The sequence below is a fragment of the Anomaloglossus baeobatrachus genome, chromosome 8, assembly GCF_048569485.1.
Source record: "Anomaloglossus baeobatrachus isolate aAnoBae1 chromosome 8, aAnoBae1.hap1, whole genome shotgun sequence".
NCBI classification, from domain to species: Eukaryota; Metazoa; Chordata; class Amphibia; order Anura; family Aromobatidae; genus Anomaloglossus; species Anomaloglossus baeobatrachus.
The window spans coordinates 194,428,336-194,456,257 of record NC_134360.1 but is presented as its reverse complement, the minus strand read 5'-3'; the positions used below and the strand labels follow the sequence as shown (position 1 = coordinate 194,456,257).

Genomic DNA, 27,922 nt, shown 5'->3' with positions numbered 1-27,922 from the left:
CTGTACAGTCCCCACATGGAGACACAGAGTACCTTCAAGTTGCAGGGCCCGGTCCCTGGGGTTGAAGAGGCTCCGGTCCGGCAGGTTCCACCAGGGGCTGCGGATGGAGCACGGTCCAGCAAATGGATGACCGCTCAGGATCCCACTTCTCCCAGAGCCGCATAAGGGATGGTGAAGGAGACGGCATGTGGCTCCAGCCTCCGTACCCGCAATGGGTACCTCAACCTTAACAACACCGCCGACATAGTGGGGTGAGAAGGGAACATGCTGGGGGCCCCATCGGGGTCCTCTTTTCTTCCATCCGACATAACTATGTATGAGAATGCATGAGTGGATGTGTGCCTCCTTCCACACAAAGCATAAAACTGAGGAGCCCGTGGTCCACGGGAGGGTGTATAGGCAGAGGGGAGGGGTTACACTTTTTAAAGTGTAATACTTTGTGTGGCCTCCAGCGGCAGAAGCTATACACCCAATTGTCTGGGTCTCCCAATGGAGCGACAAAGAAATTTAGAAATCTGAAATAAATAAAAAATAATAATTTTTGCTTGTGTCGCCATTTTACCAGACCCGTAACACTTTCAATTTTCTGGATCTTGGGCTGTGTAAGAACTTATTGCTTTGCGCCCTGAGCTGACATTTATACCGATACCATTTAGAGGTAGATGCAATGTTGTAATTTCCTCTTATTGCAATTTATTACAATCTTGCAGCAGACAAAAAGAAGGGAATTTTGTTTACTTACCGTAAATTCCTTTTCTTCTAGCTCCAATTGGGAGACCCAGACAATTGGGTGTATAGCTATTGCCTCTGGAGGCCACACAAAGTATTACACTTAAAAGTGTAAGGCCCCTCCCCTTCTGGCTATACACCCCCAGTGGGATCACTGGCTCACCAGTTTTAGTGCCAAAGCAAGAAGGAGGAAAGCCAATAACTGGTTTAAAGACCAATTCAATCCGAGGAAACATCGGAGAACTGAACCATACCACATGAACAACATGTGTACCCGAAAAAACAGAAAAACCCCGAGAAAACAGGGCGGGTGCTGGGTCTCCCAATTGGAGCTAGAAGAAAAGGAATTTACGGTAAGTAAACAAAATTCCCTTCTTCTTTGTCGCTCCATTGGGAGACCCAGACAATTGGGATGTCCAAAAGCAATCCCTGGGTGGGTAAAAGAATACCTCATGATAGGGCCGTCAAACGGCCCTCTCCTACAGGTGGCCAACCGCCGCCTGAATGACTTATCTACCTAGGCTGGCGTCTGCCGAAGCGTAGGTATGCATCTGATAATGCTTGGTAAAAGTAAGTAGACTCGACCAGGTGGGTGCCTGACACACCTGCTGAGCCGTAGCCTGGTGCCGTAATGCCCAGGATGCACCCACGGCTCTGGTAGAATGGGCCTTCGGCCTTGAGAGAACCAGAAGCCCAGTAGAACTGTAGGTTTCAAGAATTGGTTCCTCGATCCCCCGAGCAAGGGTGGATCTGGAAGCTTGCGACTGTTTACGCCGACCAGCGACAAGGACAAAGAGTGCATCCGGGTGGCGCAGGAGCGCCATGCGGGAAGTAGAACCTGAGTGCTCTCACCAGAACCAACAGATGCAAATCTTTCTGAAATTGATGGACTGGACGAGGACACAAAGAAGGTGAGGTGATATCCTGATTGATATGAAAATGGGATACCACCTTAGGGAGAAATTCCGGAACCGGACGCAGAACTACCCTGTCCTGGTGAAGGACCAGGAAGAGAGTTTGTATAAGAGCGTTGCTAGCTCGGAAACTCTCCTAAGAGACGAGAACGTTAGTAGAAGGCCACTTCCCGTGAAAAACGGGAAGGGAGACATCCTTCAAAGGCTCGAAAGGCGGCATCTGGAGAGCAATTAGAACCTTGTTCAGATCTCAGGGCTCAAACAGCCGCTTGTACGGAGTGCTGAGAAGACAAACTCCCCGTAGGAACGTGCGTACCTGAGGAAGTCGTCGTTTCCGAAAAAAATACAGATAGCGCTGAGACTTGTCCCTAAAGGGAACTGAGCGACAACCCATTTTCCTACCTAGATTGCAGGAAGGAAGGAAACATAGACGATGCAACCGGCCAGGGAGAAACACCCTGCGCCGAGCACCGAGATAAGAACATCTTCCACGTCCTGTGGTCAATCTTGGCGGACGTTGGTATGCTAGCCTGTCTCATGGTGGCAACCACGTCCAGAGGTAATCCTAACGACACTAGGTTCCAGGACTCAATGCCACACCATCCGGTTGAGAGCCGTAGAATTCAAATGGAAGAATGGCCCTTGAGAAAGCCAGTCTGATTGGTCTGGTAGTGCCCCCGGTTAGCCTACCGTGAGGCACCACAGAACCGAGTACCACAACATCCTCGGCCAATTTGTAGCGACGAGGATGGCGCGGCCGCAGTCGGTCTTGATCTAGCGCAGTACTCTGGGCAACAATGCCAGAGATGGCACCTAAGGGAGCTGGAACTGCGACCAATGCTGAACTAAGGCGTTTGCCGCCAGAGCTCGATGATTGTGAAACCGTGCCATGAAGCTGGCACATTGTTGTTGTGCCGTGACGCCATTAGATCGACGTCCGGCCTCTGTCAGCGGCGCCAGATCTCCTGAAACCCGTCCGGGTGAGGAGACCATACTCTTTCGGCCACACCTCAGCGACTTAGAAAGTCAGCTTCCTAGTTTCCACACTTGGGATGTGAATTGTGGATATGGTGGATGCCGTGTCATCCACCCACATCAAACCTGCCGGACTTCCTGGAAGGCTTGCCGGTTGCGCGTTCTTCCTTGGTGGTTGATGTATGCCACCGCTGTGGAGCTGTCCGACTGAAGTCGGATATGCTTGCTTTCCAATTGCTGTTGGAAGGTTTGTAGGGCAAGATACACTGCTCTGTGTCAAGAACATTGATCTGAAGAGTGGACTCTTGCTGAGTCCACGTACCCTGAGCGCTGTAGTGGAGAAAAACTGCTCCCCACCCTGATAGACTCGCGTCTGTCGTAACTATCGCCCAGGACGGGGATAGAAAGGACCTTCTTTTTGACCAAGAGGTGAGAAGAAGCCACCACCGTAGAGATTCCTTGGCCGCCTGAGAAAGAACGACGACTCTGTTGAGGGACGTCGACTCCTTGACCCATTGGCGGAGAATGTCCCATTGTAGTGGACGCAGTAAAACTGCGCGAAAGGAACTGCCTCCATTGCTACCATCTTACGTAGGAAGTGCATGAGGCGTCTCAATGTGTGCGACTGGTTCTTAAAGAAGAGCTTGCAGCCCGTAGGAATGCTGTTTGTCTAGCGGCAGCTTCACTATCGCTGAGAGAGTAAGAAACTCTATGCCTAGATATGTTATCGATAGGGTCGGGGTCGGATCTGACTTTAAAAAGTTGATGATCCACCCAAAACTCTAGAGAGTCTCCAGCGCAACGTTCGGGCAGAGTTGGCATGTTTCCTAAGAGAGTGCCTTGACAAGTAGATCGTCTAAATACGGGACCACAGAGTGACCCTGAGAGTGCAGGACTGTGACTACTGCTGCCCTGACCTTGGCGAAGACCAGTTGGACTGTCGCTAGCCGGAAGGTAGAGCTACGAACAGAAGGTGTTCGTTTCCTATAACGAAGCGTAGAAACGCTAGTGCTCTGGATCAATCGGCACGTGTGGATAAGCATCCTTGATGCCTAACGATGCTAGGAAATATCCTTGGGACCTTGAGGCGATGACATGGCGGAGGGATTCCATCCGGAACCGCCTGGTGTCCACGAGCTTGCTGAGCATTTTTAGATCCAGAACGGGACGGAACGGCCCGTTGTTATAGGTACCGCAAAGAATTTGGGGTAAACCGTGACCTTGTTCCTGAAGAGGAACGGGGGACATCACTCTTTCTGCCTATAGAGTGCACCCTGTTTGCAGAAGAGCAGCGGCCCGGCCGGGAGGTGTCATTGACCTATGGCAGCTAAATATCGCCAAGGCGGGAGAGCCTGCTACCGACCGAGGCCGCAAGTCATGAGGAAGCCGCCTTGGAAGCGGGTTTTCAGACTGTCGCTTTTTTGGGCGAGACTGAGCCCGCTAAGAATCTTAGCTCCTCTAATCCTTTTGAGTCCACATTGGACGAGGAAAAATGGGACCTGCCCGAGCCTCGAAAAAGCCGAAAACCCCGACTGCCTCTTGCTCTGTTGGGGTTTGTCGTGTCCGGGCTGAGGAAAGGATGAATCCTTACCTCTGGACTGTTTAATGGTTACATCCAACGCTCACCAAACAGTCGGTCAGCAGAAAAAGGCAACTGGATAGGCAACCTTTTTTGGAAGCAGATCTGCCTTCCATTCACTTAACGCGTAGACCAGGCTCTGCTTAAAAACACGGAGTAGTGGAGGCTACCGCCGCACGGTTCGCAGAGTCCAGGACAACCTGAATCGCGTAAGAAACAAATGCAGACATTTGAGAGGTTAAGGATGCCACCTGCGGCACAGATGTACGTGTAACCGTATCAATCTGTGTAAGGCAAGCTGAAATAGCTTGGAGTGCCCCAAGGGAGAGAATGCCGGAGCCAACGCCGACAGCCTCATAGATGGCTTTCGACCAGAGATCCATCTGTCTGTCAGCAGCATCTTTGATTTTGCAGTTCCATCTCCCACTGCAACTATGGATCTAGCTACAAGCCTAGAGATTGGAGGATGCCGCTCGGGACATTGGGTCCAGTCCTTGACCAAGTCAGGGGACAGGGATAACATGTATCCTAAGCCGTTTGGGGAAGCGCATATCTGGATAAGCGTGGTGTTCTTGGACTGCCTCTCTGAAGGCAGAGTGGTCCAGAAAAATACTGAAGCTGACTCCTCCACTGGAGGAGCTGTGAGAAATAACCCACATTCTATAGATGGACGCTATAAGATTATTTACTATGGCGTCACAATCAGGTGTATCCAGATTGAGAGCGGTCTCAGGATCAGAATCCTGAGCCGCTACTTCCGCCTCATTACACAGCGAGTCCTTCTGTTAGGACCCTGAGAAACCGAGGCCGCTGATAGCGAGCCCACTTAGGCTGTCTGGGACTGACGTCCTTGCAGAGCCGTGACTCTGGGATGCGTGTGACATTCCCGGAGCTGTTAGTTATTCACACTGAGGGGGGCCATGGATCAGTGATTCAACAGTGCCCATATTGTGAGAGACATGTCCGGACTGCTAGGCTTCTAGTATCATAGCCATAGTCTCAGAAAAACTGTCAGTAAATACTGCAGACACCGTCCTCATCCCCTGGCCATTAGTGCATATAATGGGAGTCTATGTGACCTGCCGGCCGTATAGCCGTACATGCTGTACCAGCTGTATAGAAAAACATGTGGTTCTGCACTTTTGTTTTACACAGAGAATATGCTGATAACTCCTCCGCCTAATCCAGGAGGGTATATACAACGTGCGACCAAACAGTGCAATGTATATAGTACAAGCATATCTATAAGTGCACTTCTGCACTAGTGGGGTTAGCACCACAGGTGCTGCTTAACGCCTGTTACAGCGATTGTGTGACTATCAGAATGCCAGGGTCTTCCACACTTGTCTCTGTATCGTACAGAAACTGCACTAATGGCTGCCAGCGTCCTTGTAGAGAAGGAAGCCGTGGGCGTGCCTGAGAAAGTGCGGGAATCCGGATTCACAGTGCACACAGTGAGAGGGGTGGAGTATGCAAAACATACTCCAGCTCTCAGCGCTGCTCTATGCAGCGTCACGCCCCTACCCTGACTGTCAGGGCTGTGGGCGGTAACGAAGGGAGACTAGGCCCAGAAGCCGGGGACTCGAGTTAACAGCGCGGCCGCCGTAAAAGCGCGGGCCGCGCTGAAGTCCCCGGCGCACCACAAGTGCCAGCCGCGCCGCCGTTCCAGCGGCCGGCGCGACCGATTCATAAAAGTGGCCAGCGTCCCGCCCCTCTCCTGACTGGCAGGTCTGGGGGCGGGAACGAACGGAAGCAGGCCGCAAAAGCCGGGGACTCTAGTTATCAGCGCGGCCGCCGTAAAAGCGCGTGCCGCGCTGAAGTCCCCGGCGCACCACAAGTGCCAGCCGCGCCGCTGCCAGCGGCCGGCGCGACCGATTACTGGAAGCGGCCAGCGTCCCGCCCCTCTCCTGACTGGCAGGTCTGGGGGCGGGAACGAACGGAAACAGGCCGCAAAAGCCGGGGACTCTAGTTATCAGCGCGGCCGCCGTAAAAGCGCAGGCCGCGCTGAAGTCCCCGGCGCACTACAAGTGCCAGCCGCGCCGCAGTCCCAGCGGCCGGCGCGACCAGTTCCCATAAATGAGCCTGCTTCAGCGAGGCTGAATGAGGCCATGGCACAGGCGCCGCAGCGCTGATGTCCCCTGGCGCACTACAACACCCAGCATGCTGCGGTGTGAGCGCCAAATGCACGGGGACACAGAGTACCTTGAGGAAGCAGGGCCATGTCCCTGATGTACTCCGCTCCATCCAGCATCTTCTCCAGGGGCTGTAGATGGAGCACGGTCTCAGTGCCTGGAGACCGGTAAATCCCACTTCACCCAGAGCCCTGTAAAAAGGGATGGGGAAGGAATCAGCATGTGGGCTCCTGCCGCCGTACCCGCAATGGGTACCTCAACCTTACAAACACCTCCGACACAGTGGGGTGAGAAGGGAGCATGCTGGGGACACTATATGTGTCCTCTTTTCTTCCATCCGACATAGTCAGCAGCTGCTGCTGACTAAAAAGTGGAGCTATGCGTGGATGTGTTGCCTCCTTCGCACAAAGCACAAAACTGGTGAGCCAGTGATCCCACTGGGGGTGTATAGCCAGAAGGGGAGGGGCCTTACACTTTTAAGTGTAATACTTTGTGTGGCCTCCAGAGGCAATAGCTATACACCCAATTGTCTGGGTCTCCCAATGGAGCGACAAAGAAAAAAGTATTTATTTTCTTGTTACACGGTTTACTGATTGGACGGACTTTTATGAATGCAGCAATACCAAATGTGGATATATTTTTTTCAATAGTTTTGTTTTTAAAAAGGGGGTGATTTTAACTTGTGGGTTTTAATTGTTTTCACATTTTTCTAAACTTCTTTTGTTTTATTACTGTATTTAAATAGTCCCCTGAGGGGACTTGAGCTGTGATATCTGATCGCTTGTGCTATACAAAGCAGGCCATCAGCAGTCTCACTGCACCCAATCACTGATGGGTGGGTGCAGGAACAGATGGCTGGGTGCAGGAATGCATACATATTAATTTTGCATTATCAGACAAGTAAGACAGCAGTCTGACTGTACTCAATCACTGACGGTGGAACACAGTGAAAGGCGGGGGAAAGGGTGAATATTCATTTTGCATGAACAGTCGACCCAATCACTGATGCTGGCAGAGAGGTGGGAGGAGGAAGGTGTAAATATTCATTTTGTATTAATGGGCAACCCAATCACTGATGCCATCACAGAGGGTTGGGCAGGGGAAGGGGTAAGAAGGGAATTTTGTTTACTTACCGTAAATTCCTTTTCTTCTAGCTCCTATTGGGAGACCCAGACAATTGGATGTATAGCTTCTGCCTCCGGAGGCCACACAAAGTATTACACTTTAAAAAGTGTAACCCCTTCCCTCTGCCTATACACCCCCCGTGCATCACGGGCTCCTCAGTTTTGGTGCAAAAGCAGGAAGGAGGAAACTTATAAATTGGTTTAAGGTAAATTCAATCCGAAGGATGTTCGGAGAACTGAAAACCATGAAACAATTGAACATGAACAACATGTGTACACAAAAGAACAACTAGCCCGAAGGAAAACAGGGGCGGGTGCTGGGTCTCCCAATAGGAGCTAGAAGAAAAGGAATTTACGGTAAGTAAACAAAATTCCCTTCTTCTTTGTCGCTCCATTGGGAGACCCAGACAATTGGGATGTCCAAAAGCAGTCCATGGGTGGGTAAAAGAATACCTCGATAACAAGAGCCGACACGACTCCCTCTTACAGGTGGGCCACCGCCGCCTGAAGGACTTGCCTAACTAGACTGGCATCTGCCGAAGCATAGGCATGCACTTGATAGTGCTTTGTGAAAGTGTGCATACTAGACCACGTAGCTGCCTGACACACTTGTAGAGCCGTTGCCTGGTGCCGCAATGCCCAGGACGCCCCCACGGCTCTGGTAGAATGGGCTTTCAGCCCCGAAGGAATCGGAAGCCCCGAAGAACGGTAAGCTTCAAGAATCGGTTCCTTGATCCACCGAGCCAAGGTTGACCTGGAAGCTTGCGAACCCTTACGCTGACCAGCCACAAGGACAAAAAGCGCATCTGAACGGCGCAGGGGCGCTGTGCGAGACACGTAGAAACGGAGTGCTCTCACTAGATCTAATGAGTGCAAATCCTTTTCAAAGCGGTGAATTGGATTAGGGGAAAATGAAGGTAAGGTGATATCCTGATTGAGATGAAAAGGCGATACCACCTTAGGGAGAAATTCCGGAACAGGACGGAGAACCACCTTATCCAGGTGAAAAACCAGGAAGGGCGCTTTGCATGACAGTGCTGCAAGCTCCGACACTCTACGGAGTGAAGTAACTGCTACTAGAAATGCCACTTTCTGCGAAAGACGTGATAAGGAGACATCCCGCAGCGGCTCAAAAGGCGGTTTCTGAAGAGCCGTTAGCACCCTGTTAAGGTCCCAGGGTTCAAGCGGGCGCCTGTAAGGTGGGACTATGTGGCAAACTCCCTGCAGGAACGTGCGGACCTGCGGAAGCTTGGCCAGGCGCTTTTGAAAGAATATTGAGAGTGCCGAAACTTGCCCCTTGAGAGAACTAAGTGACAACCCCTTATCCATTCCGGATTGAAGGAAGGAAAGAAAAGTGGGTAAGGCAAAAGGCCAGGGAGTAAAACCCTTATCAGAACACCAGGACAAGAAAATCCGCCAAGTCCTGTGATAGATCTTGGCGGACGTCGGTTTCCTGGCCTGTCTCATAGTGGCAATGACATCCTGAGACAACCCTGAAGACGCTAGGAGCCAGGACTCAATGGCCACACAGTCAGGTTGAGGGCCGCAGAATTCAGATGGAAAAACGGCCCTTGCGACAGCAAGTCTGGGCGGTCTGGCAGCGCCCACGGTTGACCCACCGTGAGATGCCACAGATCCGGGTACCATGACCGCCTCGGCCAGTCTGGGGCGACGAGAATGGCGCGACGGCAGTCGGACCTGATCTTGCGTAGTACTCTGGGCAGCATTGCCAGAGGAGGAAATACATAAGGCAGTCGAAACTGCGACCAATCCTGGACTAATGCATCCGCCGCCAGAGCTCTGTGATCTTAAGATCGTGCCATGAAGGCCGGGACCTTGTTGTTGTGCCGTGACGCCATGAGATCGACGTCCGGCGATCCCCAGCGGCGACAGATCTCTCGAAACACTTCTGGGTGCAGGGACCATTCCCCCGCATCCATGCCCTGACGACTGAGAAAATCTGCTTCCCAGTTTTCTACGCCCGGTATGTGAACTGCGGAGATGGTGGATGCTGTGGCTTCCACCCACTGCAGAATTCGCTGGACTTCTTGGAAGGCTTGACGACTCCGCGTGCCGCCTTGGTGGTTGATGTATGCGACGGCAGTGGCGTTGTCCGACTGGATACGGATCTGCCTGCCCTCCAGCAACTGCTGGAAAGCCAATAGTGCCAGATACACTGCCCTTATCTCCAGGACATTGATCTGAAGGGAAGACTCTATCGGAGTCCAGGTTCCCTGAGCTCTGTGATGGAGGAATACCGCTCCCCACCCTGACAGGCTCGCGTCCGTGGTGACCACAGCCCAGGCTGGGGGCAGGAAGGATTTTCCCTGTGATAGAGAAGTGGGAAGAAGCCACCACTGAAGAGACGTCTTCGTTGCAGGGGAAAGAGAGACGTTCCTGTCGAGAGAGTTCGACCTCCTGTCCCATTTGTGGAGAATGTCCCACTGGAGCGGACGCAGATGGAATTGCGCGAAGGGCACTGCTTCCATCGCTGCCACCATCTTCCCCAGGAAGTGCATGAGGCGTCTCAAGGGGTGTGACTGAGTCTGAATCAGAGACTGCACCCCTGCCTGCAGTGACAGCTGTTTGTCTAGTGGTAGCTTGACCACCGCTGACTGTGTATGAAACTCCATCCCTAGATAGGTCAGAGATTGGGTCGGTGTCAACTTGGATTTTGGGAAGTTGATGAGCCACCCGAACTGCTGGAGGGTCTCCAGAGCGACGGTAAGGCTGTGTTGACACGCCGCCCGAGACGGTGCCCTGACTAGGAGATCGTCTAAGTAGGGAATCACCGAGTGTCCCTGAGAATGCAGGACCGCCACAACGGATGCCATGACTTTGGTGAAAACCCGTGGGGCTGTCGCCAGGCCGAAGGGCAATGCCACGAACTGAAGGTTTCGTCCCCGATGGCGAAACGCAAAAAGCGTTGGATGTTCTGGTGCGATCGGCACATGGAGATAAGCATCCTTGATGTCGATCGATGCAAGGAAGTCTCCTTGTGACATCGAGGCGATGACCGAGCGGAGAGATTCCATCCGGAATAGTCTGGTGCTCACGTGTTTGTTGAGCAATTTGAGGTCCAGAACGGGACGGAATGATCCGTCTTTCTTTGGCACCACGAATAAGTTGGAGTAAAAACCGCGACCCTGTTCCTGAGTGGGAACGGGGGTCACGACTCCTCCTTTTTTCAGAGCGTCCACTGCTTGAAAAAGTGCGTCTGCTCGCGCGGGGGGCGGGGATGTTCTGAAAAAACGAGTCGGAGGACGAGAGCTGAACTCTATCCTGTAACCGTGAGACAGGATGTCTCTCACCCATCGGTCTTGAACATGTGGCCACCAGGCGTCGCGAAAGCGGGAGAGCCTGCCACCGACCGAGGATGCGGTTCGGGGATGCCGTGAGTCATGAGGAGGCCGCCTTGGAGGCGGTGCCTCCGGCGGCCTTTTGGGGGCGTGACTTAGACCGCCACGCATAGGAGTTCCTCTGGCCTTTGTCCTGTCTATTGGACGAAGAGGACTGTGGCTTGGCGGAGGGACGAAAGGACCGAAACCTCGATTGTATTTTTCGTTGCTGAGGTCTCTTAGGTTTGGACTGGGGTAAGGAGGAGTCCTTTCCCTTGGATTCCTTAATAATCTCATCCAATCGTTCGCCAAACAATCTCTCGCCAGAAAACGGCAAACCGGTTAAGAACCTCTTGGAAGCCGAGTCTGCCTTCCATTCGCGCAGCCACATGGCCCTGCGGACTGCAACAGAATTAGCGGATGCCACCGCTGTACGGCTAGCAGAGTCTAGGACTGCGTTCATGGCGTAGGAAGAAAACGCCGACGCCTGAGAGGTTAAAGATGCAACCTGCGGGGCAGACGTACGTGTGACCGCATTAATCTCAGCCAGACAAGCTGAGATAGCTTGGAGTGCCCACACGGCTGCAAAAGCCGGGGCAAAAGACGCGCCCGTGGCCTCATAGATGGATTTCACCAGGAGTTCTATCTGCCTGTCAGTGGCATCTTTTAGTGATGAGCCATCTGCAACCGAAACCACAGATCTAGCCGCCAACCTGGAGACTGGGGGATCCACCTTAGGCCATTGAGCCCAACCCTTAACTACGTCAGCGGGGAAGGGGTAACGTGTGTCAGTAAGGCGCTTAGTAAAGCGCTTGTCCGGAACCGCTCTGGGCTTCTGGACAGCATCCCTGAAGTTAGAGTGATCAAAAAATGCACTCCGTGTACGTTTGGGAAACCGAAACTGGTGTTTCTCCTGCTGAGAGGCCGACTCCTCTATAGGTGGAGGCGGCGGAGATAGATCCAACACCTGATTGATGGACGAGATAAGATCATTTACTAAGGCGTCCCCTTCAGGTGCATCAAGATTGAGAGCAACATCAGGGTCCGAGCCCTGAGCTGCAACCTCCGCCTCGTCCTCCAGAGAGTCCTCAAGCTGGGAACCCGAGCAGCGTGAAGAAGTCGGGGAAGATTCCAAGCGAGCCCGCTTAGCTGGTCTGGGACTGTGGTCCGTGGAGGAGTCCTCCACGTGAGACCTAGGGTCCACCCCAGCCGGGGTGTACCGAGAGGGACCTGGAGGCGCCGATCTAACAGGGTCTGGGGCCTGTGTAAGGACCGGTCTGGACTGCAGGGCTTCCAGCAACTTGGCAGACCATTTGTCCATAGACTGAGCCATGGATTGGGAGAGTGACTCTGAGAGCTTTTCAGCAAAAACTGCAAACTCTGTCGCTGCCACCTGGACAGTGGAAGCAGGGGGGTCTGCCTGAGCCGAGGGGCCCACTAGTGACCGAGGCTCCGGCTGAGCAAGCGTAACAGGGGCCGAGCATTGCTCACAGTGAGGGTAGGTGGAACCCGCAGGTAACATGGCCCTACAAGAGGTACATGTTGCAAAAAACCCCTGTGCTTTAGTGCCCTTGCTCCTTGTGGTCGACATGCTGTTGTGTCCCAGGAGCGTGATCACTGAGGGTATATAGAAAAAAGGGTATACCCCGGCCGAACAGAAATAAGTATAAATATACGTATCTATACCGGCACCCAAGGGGACCAACACCGAGTGACCGGTGCGGCTTACCGACCGCTAAAAAGCGGGGTGTGTGTGCTCCAGATTCCCTGCCTTGGTCTCCCAGAGCTGCAGAGCTGTTCTCTGTGATTCTCCACCCGCAGAATGTCCTAAAGATGACTGCCGGAGCTCTCAGGGGAGGAGTGAAGCCATGGGCGGCGTTATGAAAAGTGCGGGAATCTGGGGTCCCCACAGTGATCAGTGAGGGGGGAGGGAGCATACAGGATGCCCCGGCCCTCACATCCGACGTCAGGTCGGCTATCCCGCCCCTATCTCTGATAGACAGGCCTGGAGGCGGGAGTTTTTCCACTAGGCCGCGATGAAGCCGGGGACTAAATTTAATACCGCGGCCGACAAGCAGGCGCGGTCGGCACGGTAGTCCCCGGTCTTCACTATTCAGCAGTCAGATGCGGCGTCTGGAAACCAGGCGCTCCATACACCGTCCCCATAGGGACACAGAGTACCTCGTGGATGCAGGGCCCTGTCCCTGAAGATAGATAAGCTCCTGTCCAGCAGATTCCCTCAGGGGCTGCGGAGGGAGCACGGTCCCAGAACCTGGATGACCGCTTCGGATCCCACTTCTACCAGAGCCCTCAGGGATGGAGAAGGAAACACGGCATGAGGCTCCGGCCGTCGTACCCGCAATGGGTACCTCAACCTTAACAGCACCGCCGACTTAGTGGGGTGAGAAGGGAGCATGCCAGGGGCCCCGTGGGAGCCCTCTTTTCTTCCAACCGATACAATCAGCAGCTGCTGCTGACTAAAATGGAGATGTGTGAGTGGATGTGTGCCTCCTTCCACACAAAGCATAAAACTGAGGAGCCCGTGATGCACGGGGGGGTGTATAGGCAGAGGGGAGGGGTTACACTTTTGAGTGTAATACTTTGTGTGGCCTCCGGAGGCAGAAGCTATACACCCAATTGTCTGGGTCTCCCAATGGAGCGACAAAGAAATATTAATTTTGCATTAACAGGAGATGCAATCACTTCACGCTGGGGGAAAGTGTAAATATTCATTCTGCATTAACAGGCAACCCAATCACTGATGCCGGTACAGAGATGTAAACGGAGGAAGGGGAGAAAATTCATTCTGCATTAACGAGCGACCCAATCACTGATGCCGGCACAGAGGGTTGGGTGGGGAAAGGGGTGAATATTCATTTTGCTTAAATGGGCGACCCAATCACTGATGCCGGTACAGAGGTGTAAACGGAGGAAGGGGTGAATATTCATTCTGCATTAACGGGCGACCCAATCACTGATGCCGGCACAGAGGGTTGGGTGGGGGAAGGGGTGAATATTAATTTTGCATTAACATATGTTTAATTAGCCAGCATGCTACTATAAATTATCCAGGGCTTACAGGAGCACAACGGGGCAATATATAGCAATAAAAGTTACATATCGTGAAAGGGCTCTCCATGCTCTATTTTGTACTATTAGTACGATTAACTGCAGCGAGGGCTTAGATTTGGAGTAGGGCTTATATATTTAAGCATACACCTAAAAGACCAAATAATCCTGTTAAATCTTATTTTCAGGGAAACATAGCAACACTCGCCTTCATGGGAGACAAGGGCCTGATGTTCGTTGGCTCTGGAGCAGATTGATTCTTCACTACTTTTGTAAGCTGGTCTTTTAACGCTTGGTTTTCATGCTGCAGGGTTATGTTCTCCTTCAGCACTCTCTCTTTGTTTTCTAGATCACTCTCAAGTCTAAGGACCCGCTGATTAGACTGCGTCAGCAGAGAAATTAGTTCTACATTTTTCATCTCGACACTTTTCTGCTTCTCTTTCTCATCTGCTTTTTCAGACATGAAGTTTCTAAAGTGAAAAAGCAAAATCCCAATAAAACATCTACAATCTTCTGACGACATTCTTTCAATGTTATTCCATATGGTGGTTACAATCAATCACTACATAGCGTGCTGCACCTTAATTGCTCTCTGATGTTTTCAAGATCATTCTCCAGACTTTTACATTTTTCCATCAACTCATCTCGTTCTCTTTCACAATCCTGAAGAGTTTTATTTATCAGATTGCCTTCTGTCTTAACCTAAAAAGAAACAACACAATAATCTTTTAAATGGAAAAAATTAACTGTCAAAACCTTTCTTATTATGCATGTCTCGGTGAAAATACTGTTCAGGCTAGGTTCACATTTCCGTTGCTTTAAATCCGTCAGGTCCGTCAGCAACGGATCAGTCGTTTTTTAGATGTCAACTGATGTGTTTTTCACAGGATTCCGTTCACAGGAATCCTGTGAAAAAACTGATCCGTCGTGTTAGTTACATCCGCTGTGCGTCCGTTTTTTGACGGATCAGTCATGATCCCTTTGTGTTTGGGACAGCCCAGTGGGTGTGCCAAACATGCTGGGCATGCTCAGTAGAGCACGACGGAATCCAGCGCTCGATTCCGTCGTAAGACTGATTACGACGGAATCCAGCACCATGGACAAACATTACAAGCTTAACAGAATGCGACGGATTCCTGCGCAGTGCGTTAATTTTGACGGCCTGAAAACGTTACATTCTGCGTAGTTTCCGCCCGGCGGTCAGTCCACAAACGACTGACCGCGGCGCAGTGGATGCAACGCAAGGTAATGAGTCACAATCCGCCACTAATACAAGTCTATAGGACACAACGGAATCTGCTAAACGGATTACGTGGTTTACCAGAGCCACGGACTGTGACTGATGCAATTTAACGGAAATGTGAACCTAGCCTTAAGTCCCCGTCACACTAAGCAACATCGCTAGCAACATCGCTGGTAACGAACAACTTTTGTGACGTTGCTAGCGATGTTGCTGTGTGTGACATCCAGCAACAACCTGGCCCCTGCTGTGAGGTCGTTGGTTGTTGCTGAATGTCCTGGGCCATTTTTTAGTTGTTGCTGTCCTGCTGTGAAGCACAGATCGCTGTGTGTGACAGCGAGACAGCAACAACTAATGTGCAGTGAGGAGGGAGCCAGCTTCTGCTGAGGCTGGTAACTAATGTAAACATCGGGTAACCAAGAAGCCCTGTCCTTGGTTACCCGATATTTACCTTTGATACCAGCCTCCTCCGCTCTCACTGCCTGTGCTGCCAGCTCCTGCTCTGTGCACATGTAGCTGCAGCACACATCAGGTAATTAACCCGATGTGTGCTGTAACTAGGAGAGCAAGGAGCCAGCGCTCAGTGTGCGCTGCTCCCTGCTCTGTGCACATTTAGCTGCAGCACACATCAGGCAATTAACCCGATGTGTGCTGTAACTAGGAGAGCAAGGAGCCAGCGCTCAGTGTGCGCTGCTCCCTGCTCTGTGCACATTTAGCTGCAGCACACATCAGGCAATTAACCTGATGTGGGCTGTAACTAGGAGAGCAAGGAGCCAGCGCTCAGTGTGCGCTGCTCCCTGCTCTGTGCACATTTAGCTGCAGCACACATCGGGTTAATTAACCTGATGTGTGCTGTAACTAGGAGACTGGGGGCTGGTCACTGGTTGCTGGTGAGCTCACCAGCAACTCGTGTAGCCACGCTCCAGCGATCCCTGCCAGGTCAGGTTGCTGGTGGGATCGCTGGAGCGTCGCAGTGTGACAGCTCACCAGCAACCTCCTAGCAACTTACCAGCGATCCCTATCGTTGTTGGGATCGCTGGTAAGTTGCTTAGTGTGACTGGACCTTTAGACAGCAGGAGATTATCACTAGAGGATAAATACATGAATATTCTGTACTGTAAGGAAAATAATGTCGTAAAGGAGTAGGAAACCCAACTTCAGGTGTAGAAAGATAAGGACTGTGTTAGAAGAACAACTTATACCACAAAAGTTAAATGTTTATTCCCATTTTAGTAGATTGGTAAGTTTGCAAAGTAATCGAAAAAGAAGGGAATTTTGTTTACTTACCGTAAATTCCTTTTCTTCTAGCTCCAATTGGGAGACCCAGACAATTGGGTGTATAGCTATTGCCTCCGGAGGCCACACAAAGTATTACACTTAAAAGTGTAAGGCCCCTCCCCTTCTGGCTATACACCCCCAGTGGGATCACTGGCTCACCAGTTTTAGTGCCAAAGCAAGAAGGAGGAAAGCCAATAACTGGTTTAAAGACCGATTCAATCCGAGGAAACATCGGAGAACTGAACCATACCACATGAACAACATGTGTACCCGAAAAAACAGAAAAACCCCGAGAAAACAGGGCGGGTGCTGGGTCTCCCAATTGGAGCTAGAAGAAAAGGAATTTACGGTAAGTAAACAAAATTCCCTTCTTCTTTTTCGCTCCTAATTGGGAGACCCAGACAATTGGGACGTCCAAAAGCAGTCCCTGGGTGGGTAAAAGAATACCTCGTGATAGGGCCGTCAAACAGCCCTTTCCTACAGGTGGGCAATCGCCGCCTGAAGGACTTATCTACCTAGGCTGGCGTCTGCCGAAGCGTAGGTATGCACCTGAAAATGCTTGGTAAAAGTATGCAGACTCAATCAGGTAGGTGCCTGACACACCTGCTGAGCCGTAGCCTGGTGCCGTAATGCCCAGGATGCACCCACGGCTCTGGTAGAATGGGCCTTCAGCCTTGAGAGAACCAGAAGCCCAGTAGAACTGTAGGTTTCAAGAATTGGTTCCTCGATCCCCCGAGCCAGGGTGGATTCAGAAGCTTGCGACTGTTTACGCCGACCAGCGACAAGGACAAAGAGTGCATCCGGGTGGCGCAGTAGCGCCATGCGGGAAGTGGAACCTGAGTGCTCTCACCAGAACCAACAGATGCAAATCCTTCTGAAATTGATGGACTGGACGAGGACACAAAGAAGGTGAGGTGATATCCTGATTGATATGAAAGTGGGATACCACCTTAGGGAGAAATTCCGGAATCGGACGCAGAACTACCCTGTCCTGGTGAAGGACCAGGAAGGGAGATTTGTATGAGAGCGTTGCTAGCTCGGAAACTCTCCTAAGAGACGAGACCGTTACTAGAAGGCCACTTCCCGAGAAAAGCGGGAAGGGAGACCTCTTTCAAAGGCTCGAAAGGCGGCATCTGGAGAGCAATTAGAACCTTGTTCAGATCCCAGGGCTCTAACGGCCGCTTGTACGGAGTGCTGAGACGACAAACTCCCCGTAGGAACGTGCGTACCTGAGGAAGTCGTTTCTGAAAAAATACAGATAGCGCTGAGACTTGTCCCTAAAGGGAACTGAGCGACAACCCTTTTTCCAACCTAGATTGCAGGAAGGAAGGAAACATAGACGATGCAACCGGCCAGGGAGAAACACCCTGCGCCGAGCACCGAGATAAGAATATCTTCCACGTCCTGTGGTCAATCTTGGCGGACGTTGGTATGCTAGCCTGTCTCATGGTGGCAACCACGTCCTGAGGTAATCCTGACGACACTAGGTTCCAGGACTCAATGCCACACCATCAGGTTGAGGGCCGTAGAATTCAAATGGAAGAATGGCCCTTGAGACAGCCAGTCTGATTGGTCTGGTAGTGCCCCCGGTTAGCCTACCGTGAGGCACCACAGAACCGGGAACCACAACATCCTCGGCCAATCTGTAGCGACGAGGATGGCGCGGCCGCAGTCGGTCCTGATCTAGCGCAGCACTCTGGGCAACAATGCCAGAGGTGGCACATAAGGTAGCTGGAACTGCGACCAATGCTGAACTAAGGCGTCTGCCGCCAGAGCTCGATGATTGTGAAACCGTGCCATGAAGCTGGCACATTGATGTTGTGCCGTGACGCCATTAGATCGACGTCCGGCCTCTGTCAGCGGCGCCAGATCTCCTGAAACCCGTCCGGGTGAAGAGACCATACCCTTTCGGCCACACCCCGGCGACTTAGGAAGTCAGCTTCCTAGTTTTCCACGCCTGGGATGTGAACTATGGATATGGTGGATGCCGTGTCTTCCACCCACATCAGAACCTGCCGGACTTCCTGGAAGGCTTGCCGGTTGCGCGTTCTTCCTTGGTGGTTGATGTATGCCACCGCTGTGGAGTTGTCCGACTGAAGTCGGATTTGCTTGCTGTCCAGCTGCTGTTGGAAGGTTTGTAGGGCAAGATACACTGCTCTGTGTTCAAGAACATTGATCTGAAGGGTGGACTCTTGCTGAGTCCACGTACCCTGAGCGCTGTGGTGGAGAAAAACTGCTCCCCACCTTGATAGACTCGCGTCTGTCGTAACTATCGCCCAGGATGGGGATAGGAAGGACCTTCTTTTTGACCATGAGGTGGGAAGAAGCCACCACCGTAGAGATTCCTTGGCCGCCTGAGAAAGAAAGACGACTCTGTTGAGGGAGGTCGACTCCCCGTCCCATTGGCGGAGAATGTCACATTGTAGTGGACGCAGATGAAACTGCGCGAAAAGAACTGCCTCCATTGCTACCATCTTACGTAGGAAGTGCATGAGGCGTCTCAATGTGTGCGACTGGTTCTTAAAGAAGAGATTGCAGCCCGTAGAGAATGCTGTTTGTCTAGCGGAAGCTTCACTATCGCTGAGAGAGTATGAAACTCCATGCCTAGATATGTTAGCGATAGGGTCGGGGTCGGATCTGACTTCAAAAAGTTGATGATCCACCCAAAACTCTAGAGAGTCTCCAGCGCAACGTTCGGGGCAGTGTCGGCATGTGTCCTAAGAGAGTGCCTTGACAAGTAGATCGTCTAAATATGGGATCACAGAGTGACCCTGAGAGTGCAGGACTGACTACTGCTGCCCTGACCTTGGCGAAGACCAGTGGGACTGTCGCTAGCCGGAAGGTAGAGCTACGAACAGAAGGTGTTCGTCTCCTATAACGAAGCGTAGAAACGCTAGTGCTCTGGATCAATCGGCACGTGTGGATAAGCATCCTTGATGCCTAATGATGCTAGGAAATCTCCTTGGGACATTGAGGCGATGACATGGCGGAGGGATTCCATCCGGAACCGCCTGGTGTCCACGAGCTTGCTGAGCAGTTTTAGATCCAGAACGGGACGGAACGGCCCGTTCTTATAGGCACCGCAAATAATTTGGGGTAAAAACCGTGACCTTGTTCCTGAAGAGGAACGGGGGTCATCACTCTTTCTGCCTATAGAGTGCACCCTGTTTGCAGAAGAGCAGCGGCTCGGCCGGGAGGTGGAGAAGTTCTGAAGAATCGAGTTGGAGGACGAGAAGTGAGCTCTATCCTGTACCCGTGAGACAGAATGTCTCACACCCAACGGTCATTGACCTATGGCAGCTAAATATCGCCAAGGCGGGTGAGCCTGCTACCGACCGAGGATGCGGAGAGAGGAGGCCGCAAGTCATGAGGAAGCCGCCTTGGAAGCGGGTTTTCAGACTGTCTCTTTTTTGGGCGTGACTGAGCCCGCCAAGAATCTGAGCTCCTCTGATCCTTTTGAGTCCACATTGGACGAGGAAAAATGGGACCTGCCCGAGCCTCGAAAAGACCGAAACCACGACTGCCTCCTGCTCTGTTGGGGTTTGTTGTGTCCGGGCTGAGGAAAGGATGAATCCTTACCCCTGGACTGTTTAATGGTTACATCCAAACGCTCACCAAACAGTCGGTCAGCAGAAAAAGGCAACTGGTTAAGCAACCTTTTTTGGAAGCAGAATCTGCCTTCCATTAACTTAACGAGCAGACCAGGCTCTGCTTAAAAACACGGAGCAGCGGAGGCTACTGCCGTACGGTTCGCAGAGTCTAGGGCAACCTGAATCGCGTAAGAAACAAATGCAGACATTTGAGAGGTTAAGGATGCCACCTGCGGCACAGATGTACGTGTAACCGTGTCAATCTGTGTAAGACAAGCTGAAATAGCTTGGAGTGCCCCAAGGGTGAGAATGCTGGAGCCAACGGTGCGCCGACAGTCTCATAGATGGATTTAGACCAGAGATCCATCTGTCTGTCAGTGGCATCTTTAATTGCAGCTCCATCTCCCACTGCAACTATGGATCTAGCTACAAGCCTGGAGATTGGAGGATGCCGCTTGGGACACTGGGTCCAGTCCTTGACCACGTCAGGGGGCAGGGATAACGTGTATCCTAAGCCGTTTGGAGAAGCGCATATCTGGATAAGTGTGGTGTTCCTGGACTGCCTCTCTGAAGGCAGAGTGGTCCAGAAAAATACGTGAAGCTGACTCCTCCACTGGAGGAGCTGGGTGAGAAATAACCAACATTCTATTGATGGACGCTATAAGATTATTCACTATGGCGTCACCATTAGGTGTATCCAGATTGAGAGCGGTCTCAGGATCAGAATCCTGAGCCGCTACTTCCGCCTCATTACACAGAGAGTCCTTCTGCTGGGACCCTGATGAAACCGAGGGCCGCTCATAGTGAGCCCGCTTAGGCTGTCTGGGACTGACGTCTGTGCAAAGCCGTGACTCTGGGATGCGTGTGACATTCCCGGAGCTGTTAGTTGTTCACACTGAGGGGGGCCATGGATCAATGATTCAACAGTGCCCATGTTGTGAGAGACATGTCCGGACTGCTAGGCTTCTAGTATCATAGCCATAGTCTCAGAAAATCTGTCAGTAAATACTGCAGACACCGTCCTCATCCTCTGGCCATTAGCAGAGACTCCGGCTGAGTTGGATATAATGGGGGTCTATGTAACCTGCCGGCCGTATAGCCGTACATGCTGTACCGGCTGCATAGAAAAACATGTGGTTCTGCACCTTTGTTTTACACAGAGAATATGCTGATAACTCCTCCGCACAATCCAGGAGGGTATATACAACGTGCGACCAAACAGTGCAATGTATATAGTACAAGCATATCTATAAGTGCACTTCTGCACTAGTGGGGTTAGCACCACAGGTGCTGCTTAACGCCTGTTGCAGCGATTGTGTGACTATCAGAATGCCAGGGTCTTCCACACTTGTCTCTGTATCGTACAGAAACTGACACTAATGGCTGCCGGCGTCCTTGTAGAGAAGGAAGCCGTGGGCGTGCCTGAGAAAGTGCGGGAATCCGGTTTCACAGTGCACACAGTGAGAGGGGTGGAGTATGCAAAACATACTCCAGCTCTCAGCGCTGCTGTGCTATGCAGCGTCACGCCCCTACCCTGACTGTCAGGTCTGTGGGCGGTAACGAAGGGAGACTAGGCCCAGAAGCCGGGGACTCGAGTTAATAAGCGCGGCCGGCATATCAGTGCTGGCCGGCGCGGAAGTCCCCGGCGCACCACAAATCCCAGCGGCGCCTTAAATAAAAATGGCAGCGGCGGTTAGCGCAGTAGTCACCCAATACACTAACACACCCAGCAACGCTGTGGTGTGCGATGGCACTAGTGCGGACAGCGCCGCTGTCCCTGGCGCACTAACACACCCAGCAGTGCTGCCGTGTGTCTGCGCGGTCCCCACAGGGACACAGAGTACCTCCATGTAGCAGGGCCATGTCCCTGAAGATACTCCGCTCCATGTCCAGCAGATACCAGGGGCTGTGGATGGAGCACGGTCTCAGTGCCTGGAGACCGATAGAATCCCACTTCACCCAGAGCCCTGTAAAAAGGGATGGGGAAGGAAGCAGCATGTGGGCTCCAGCCTCCGTACCCGCAATGGGTACCTCAACCTTAACAAACACCTCCGACATGAAGTGGGGTGAGAAGGGAGCATGCTGGGAGCCCTGTATGGGCCCTCTTTTCTTCCATCCGACATAGTCAGCAGCTGCTGCTGACTAAACAGTGGAGCTATGCGTGGATGTGTTGCCTCCTTCGCACAAAGCACAAAACTGGTGAGCCAGTGATCCCACTGGGGGTGTATAGCCAGAAGGGGAGGGGCCTTACACTTTTAAGTGTAATACTTTGTGTGGCCTCCGGAGGCAATAGCTATACACCCAATTGTCTGGGTCTCCCAATTAGGAGCGAAAAAGAAACAAGCAATTTACTTATTTTTTAAAATTTTGCCTCTTCCCCCACTCCCAAGTTTTAAAGAATTTTATTATCTATACTAATTGCCAAGGAAAGGATGTGCAGTGTTTACAAGGTCTTATCTATTGAGCTTGTAAGCACTGCACCCAGGCAGGAGTGTGCTGATCCCGGCCAGCTTCAGTCCCATTGTGCTTCCGATGTAGCAGAGGCAAAGCTGCCTCACAGAGAAGCATCAAGACTGCATTGATATGGTTAGCAGTGCGACCATGCTGCCGGCCGAACTGTTGATCACTCAAGAGCACCCGCTGCCCAGCAAACAGGACGTTATGACGCTGGGCAGGAGTACACACCTGGAAGATAAAAAAAAAAAAAAACCACCAAGATGGGACTAAACATATAATACTGCATTACACAGCCTTCCTTACTTCCAAAGTGCACAGCCTTTTTATCCCTAAGGCTAAGTTCACACTTCCGTTGTTTTCAATCCGTCAGGTCCGTCAGCAACGGATCAGTTGTTTTTTTAGATGTCAACTGATGCAACTGATGTGTTTTTCACAGGATTCCTTTCACAGGAATCCTGTGAAAAAACGGATCAGTTGCGTCCGTTACATCCGCTGTGCATCCGTTTTTTGACGGATCAGTCATGATCCGTTTGTGTTTGGGACAGCCCAGTGGGCGTGCCAAACATTCTGGGCATGCTCAGTAGAGCATGACGGAATCCAGCGCTGGATTCCGTCGTAAGACGGATTACGACGACGGAATCCAGCCCCATAGACATACATTGCAAGTGTGATGGATGGCGACGGATTCCTGCGTGGTGTGTGGTTTTCGACGGCCCGAAAAACGTTACATTCTGCGTTGCTCCCCGCCCGGCGGTCAGTCAAAAAACGACGGACCGCGACGCAGCGGACGCAACGCAGGGTCATCAGTCGCAATCCGCAACTAATGCAAGTCTATGGGACACAACGGAATCCGCTAAACGGATTCCGTTGTTTACCATAGCGGCGGATTTTGATTGATACATTTTAGCGGAAATGTGAACTTAGCCTAAATTACATCCAATTGAAATAATTTTCAAAATCACACATCTGTCATATTAGATTGCAGATACTGAATCTACAGTGACAACCCTTTCATGTTGTTGCAGGAGTAATACAGCCACCCCCCTCCCCCCTCTGCCAGAGACAACAAAGAAGATGGAAGTGGTTTCTAACTGTTTCTGTCTGTTTTCTCTTCAGCATTTACAGTGCTCAACAACTACCATGCAGTAAACAGGAGCATTAATAACACTGCTGCTTCTAATTAGAGCTGGCGATCACAAGATTTATGTAGCAGAGTCAGACCTGGTATAATTTCACATGGGGCCCGTTTTCTCCTGTACATGAAAGTAATAATATTATTGTTATTAACAACAAAAAATATATATATTCACCATAACCCACGTAATAAAAAAGGACTTATACTGCAGAGTAAATATGAGAGATTATAAATATATAATTAATTAGAATGTAAGTCCTTTTTATTATGTGTGGTATGTTAAATAATATATACAGTACAGACCAAATGTTTGGACACACTTTCTCATTCAAAGAGTTTTCTTTATTTTCATGACTCTGAAAATTGTAGATTCACATTGAAGGCATCAAAACTATGAATTAAAACTTGTGGAATGAAATACTTAAAAGTGTGAAAAAACTGAAAATATGTCTTATATTCTAGGTTCTTCAAAGTAGCCACCTTTAGCCTTCATTACTACTTTGTACACTCTTCCGGAAGTCACCGGAAATGGTTTTCCAACAGTCTTGAAGGAACACAAAAAGAACACAAGGAATGGACATTAGACCAGTGGAAATCTGTGCTTTGGTCTGAGGAGTCCAAATTTGAGATCTTTGGATCCAACCACCGTGTCTTTGTAGAAAAGGTGAACGGATGGACTCTACATGGCTGGTTCCCACCGTGAAGCATGGAGGGGGAGGTGTGATGGTGTGGGGGTGCTTTGCTGGTGACACTGTTGGGGATTTATTCAAAATTGGAGGCATATTGAACCAGCATGGCTACCACAGCATCTTACAGCGGTGTGCTATTCCATCCGGTTTGCGTTTAGTTGGACCATCATTTATTTTTCAACAGGACAATGACCCCAAACACACCTCCAGGCTGTGTAAGGGATATTTAACTAAGAAGGAGAGTGATGGGGTGCTACTCCAGATGACCTGGCCTCCACAGTCACCAGACCTGAAGCCAATCAAGATGGTTTGGGGTGAGCTGGACCGCAGAGCGAAGGCAAAAGGGCCAACAAATGCTAAGCTTCTCTGGGACCTCCTTCAAGACTGTTGGAAGACCATTTTCGGCGACTACCTCTTGAAGCTCATCAAGAGAATGCCAAGAGTGTGCAAAGTAGTAATGAAAGCAAAAAGGTGGCTACTTTGAAGAACCTAGAATATAAGACAGATTTTAAGTTGTTTCACACTTTAAGGATTTCATTCCACATGTGTTAATTCATAGTTGTGATGCCTTTAATGTGACTACAATTTTCAGAGTCCTGAAAATAAAGAAAACTCTTTGAATGAGAAGGTGTGTCCAAACTTTTGGTCTGTACTGTGTGTGTATGTCCGCTAAAGGAATTTGCACTGTCGCATTTACAATCAGAAAATTTTGCAGGCGCATCATGTGACACAGGGAACGTCATAGACTATGTTTTGACGGGAAAATTTAACCCCGCACTTTACAGTTAATCTCCAAAATCCTGCTTCCATTAAACTGAATGGAGGTGGGAGCTATACGCTATTAATAGCAACTGTCAGTGGTTGCTATAGGAACAAAATAAACTGTTAGAATAAGAAGCTTATGTGTGAAGTAATATGATGTTGGTGGGGAGACTGATAGAGACAGCCCAGGAAAGAGACGGAGACAGACACAGAGACGGAGACAGACACAGAGACGGAGACAGACACAGAGACGGAGACAGACACAGAGACGGAGACAGACACAGAGACGGAGACAGACACAGAGACGGAGACAGACACAGAGACGGAGACAGACACACTGATACAAATACAGACAGAGAGATAGAAACAGAGACATAGACACAGAGAGACAGACAGACACACAGAAAGAGAGACTGGGAGAGAGACAGTTACTATCCCGGGCAATGCCCGGGTACTACATCTATCTATCTATACATACACACACATATACATTGCTTTGCGAAAGTATTTGGCTGAAATTTTGGAGTGAGTTTGCTGCACTGAAAGTAAAGGGGCTGAATAACATTAATTTTTAATTATTTTTTTTTTAAAAAAGTTTAAAATAAACAATAAATTTAGTTCAACTTCACAATTGTGTCAAACTTGTTGTTGAGTCTTCACCATAACATTAAAATTTTTACCTTTATGTTTGAAGCCTGAAATGTGGGAAAAGGTTGAAAAATTCAAGAGAGGCGAATACTTTCGCAAGGCACTGTACACACACACACACACACTATATATTATTTATATATATATATATATATATATATATATATATATATATATATATATATATATATATATATATATATATATATATATATATATATATATATATATATATATATATATATATATATATATATAATATATATATATATATATATATATATATATATCCCTGATATATGCCAAAAATGTCTGAGAATCCCCTTTAATGTAGTGTCAACCATGTTTTATTCTTTTCTTACCTTTTCCAGCTTCTCAGTAACATTCTTCCTGTATTGTTGGAAAGCTCGAGTCAGCTCTTCAGCATTCAGTAGCGCTTCATTTCTTTGTTTTTCAGTCCTAACATGAGATATTAGTAGACTCAATTGAACACAAAAAGGTAACAAAAAAAAATAAAAACCTAACATTCTTGAATACAAATTATTATAGCTCAGTAGTGATACACCCAAGTCATTATTGCATTTTTTTTTTGCCTGTTTTTTATGTGCACCAACTTTAACTTCTAGATTACATTTGTATGTCTGCTTTGGTTTTCATCATTGTGGAGAAGATTTGGGTTCCACAAGGTTTATACTTGATTTATTGTTTGTCATGTTTAAATAAGTAAAAACAAAAAGCCAGCACCAAATGTGCACTCCAGCACTAAAAATTCCAAACTGTACTTATTATAAAATTTTGAGATTTTTGGCAAAAAAATTGCAATTTCTTGAGCTACCCCGCCACGTCACGGCAAATCTCATTTGAGGCAGTCCTACACTAAAATATTTTTATAAAATGTGCCATACGGCCTCACATATGAATACTAGAACTGCTCTTAGCAGCACTCACCTGGTCTATTTCAATCCCGTACCCATGAAAGTGCTGGATTTTTGTTTTTCTTCATTGAATTGGTCGGTGGCTGACCCCCACCATGCTATGCACCCCAATTTGGGATATATTCCACCTGTCTAGATTTTGGCGGTTGGTGACTGTTCACATTAAGTCATCAGGCCTTGTCCACAGGCTATTTACTTCATGCAGCATTTGCTTGGACCTGTCCCGCCCACAGCCATGACTCAGTCATGGGTACGGATTGAAATAGACCAGGTGAGTGCTGCTAAGAGCAGTTCTACTATTCATATGTGAGGCTGTATGGCACATTTTATAAAAATATTTTAGTGTAGGACTGCCTCAAATGAGATTTGCCGTGACGTGGCGAGGTAGCTCAAGAAATTGCAATTTTTTGCCAAAAATCTCAAAATTTTTATAATAAGTACAGTTTGGAATTTTGAGTGCACATTTAGTGCTGGCTTTTTGTTTTTTTATGTTTAAATAAGTGGCAAATATTGTCACAAATGTACTCCAGACCCCTCGGAGTGATTTTATATACACCAGGAAACTTGCAAAACAGGTTCAAGACAAAAATAAAAGATAATAATTTTTGACTACACAAATTTTATGAACAGCATACGTAAAAAAAAAAACAAAAAAAAACAAAAACGCGCCACTGAATAGCACAAGACAAAAAAATAAAAATAAATGATGACTAGAGACCTTTTTGACTGGTGACAATGTAGAGACCACACACAATATATAATAATTCAGTGCATTAAGAAAACAACCCTGAATAAAAGATGAGCAAGTCTTATCTCAGGTTAGTGGATTTATCAATCTAGTTGCCCGAGTAATAGATCTTCTTTAGGGTGGCTTAAGTGTTGAGTAACAGGATCACTATTCTGTTTGGCTCCATACATATTAATCATCTTAGGTGCATTAGTCTGTGCGGGAAGTTTACCGAACATGTGGGCCACCTTTTATGGGAAGTTTTTTCCAATAATCCACCTGTGAATGGACCAGCGAGCATTAAATAAATCCAACAATAGCGGTTTAGCGTGAATTTCAATTGCATCTAAGCAGCTTTTTCCACCTAAGGCCATAAGAACATGTCGGGAGGTGTAAAGCATCTGATGTAACCATTCTGAATGGACATATGAAGGAGGAACAGGTTCGTGTCCTGACCATGTGAAAGTAGGGAGTCATTACATGGTGAGGAAAATGAAAGGTCTTTTACTGTAACAGTGTTGGTGGAGAGCAGGGGACAGGGGGTGCTAGACTTTCCCTCAGGCTGGGGCACCTTCCCTATCCCTAATCCCAGAATTACCTC

General features: G+C 49.6%; 1 protein-coding gene across 1 annotated transcript in view; it reads right to left on the bottom strand.

Annotated features, from left to right (window-relative positions):
- CCDC18 (coiled-coil domain containing 18) overlaps positions 1 to 27,922 on the bottom strand; it is a 164,600-nt gene that overhangs the window by 117,600 nt on the left and 19,078 nt on the right. Inside the window, exons 6-8 of the mRNA XM_075322339.1 lie at positions 26,022 to 26,118; positions 14,441 to 14,562; positions 14,069 to 14,330 (exon numbers count right to left, since the gene is read on the bottom strand). Coding sequence (XP_075178454.1) covers positions 14,069 to 14,330; positions 14,441 to 14,562; positions 26,022 to 26,118 — 481 coding nt within the window. The remainder of the gene's footprint in view (positions 1 to 14,068; positions 14,331 to 14,440; positions 14,563 to 26,021; positions 26,119 to 27,922) is intronic.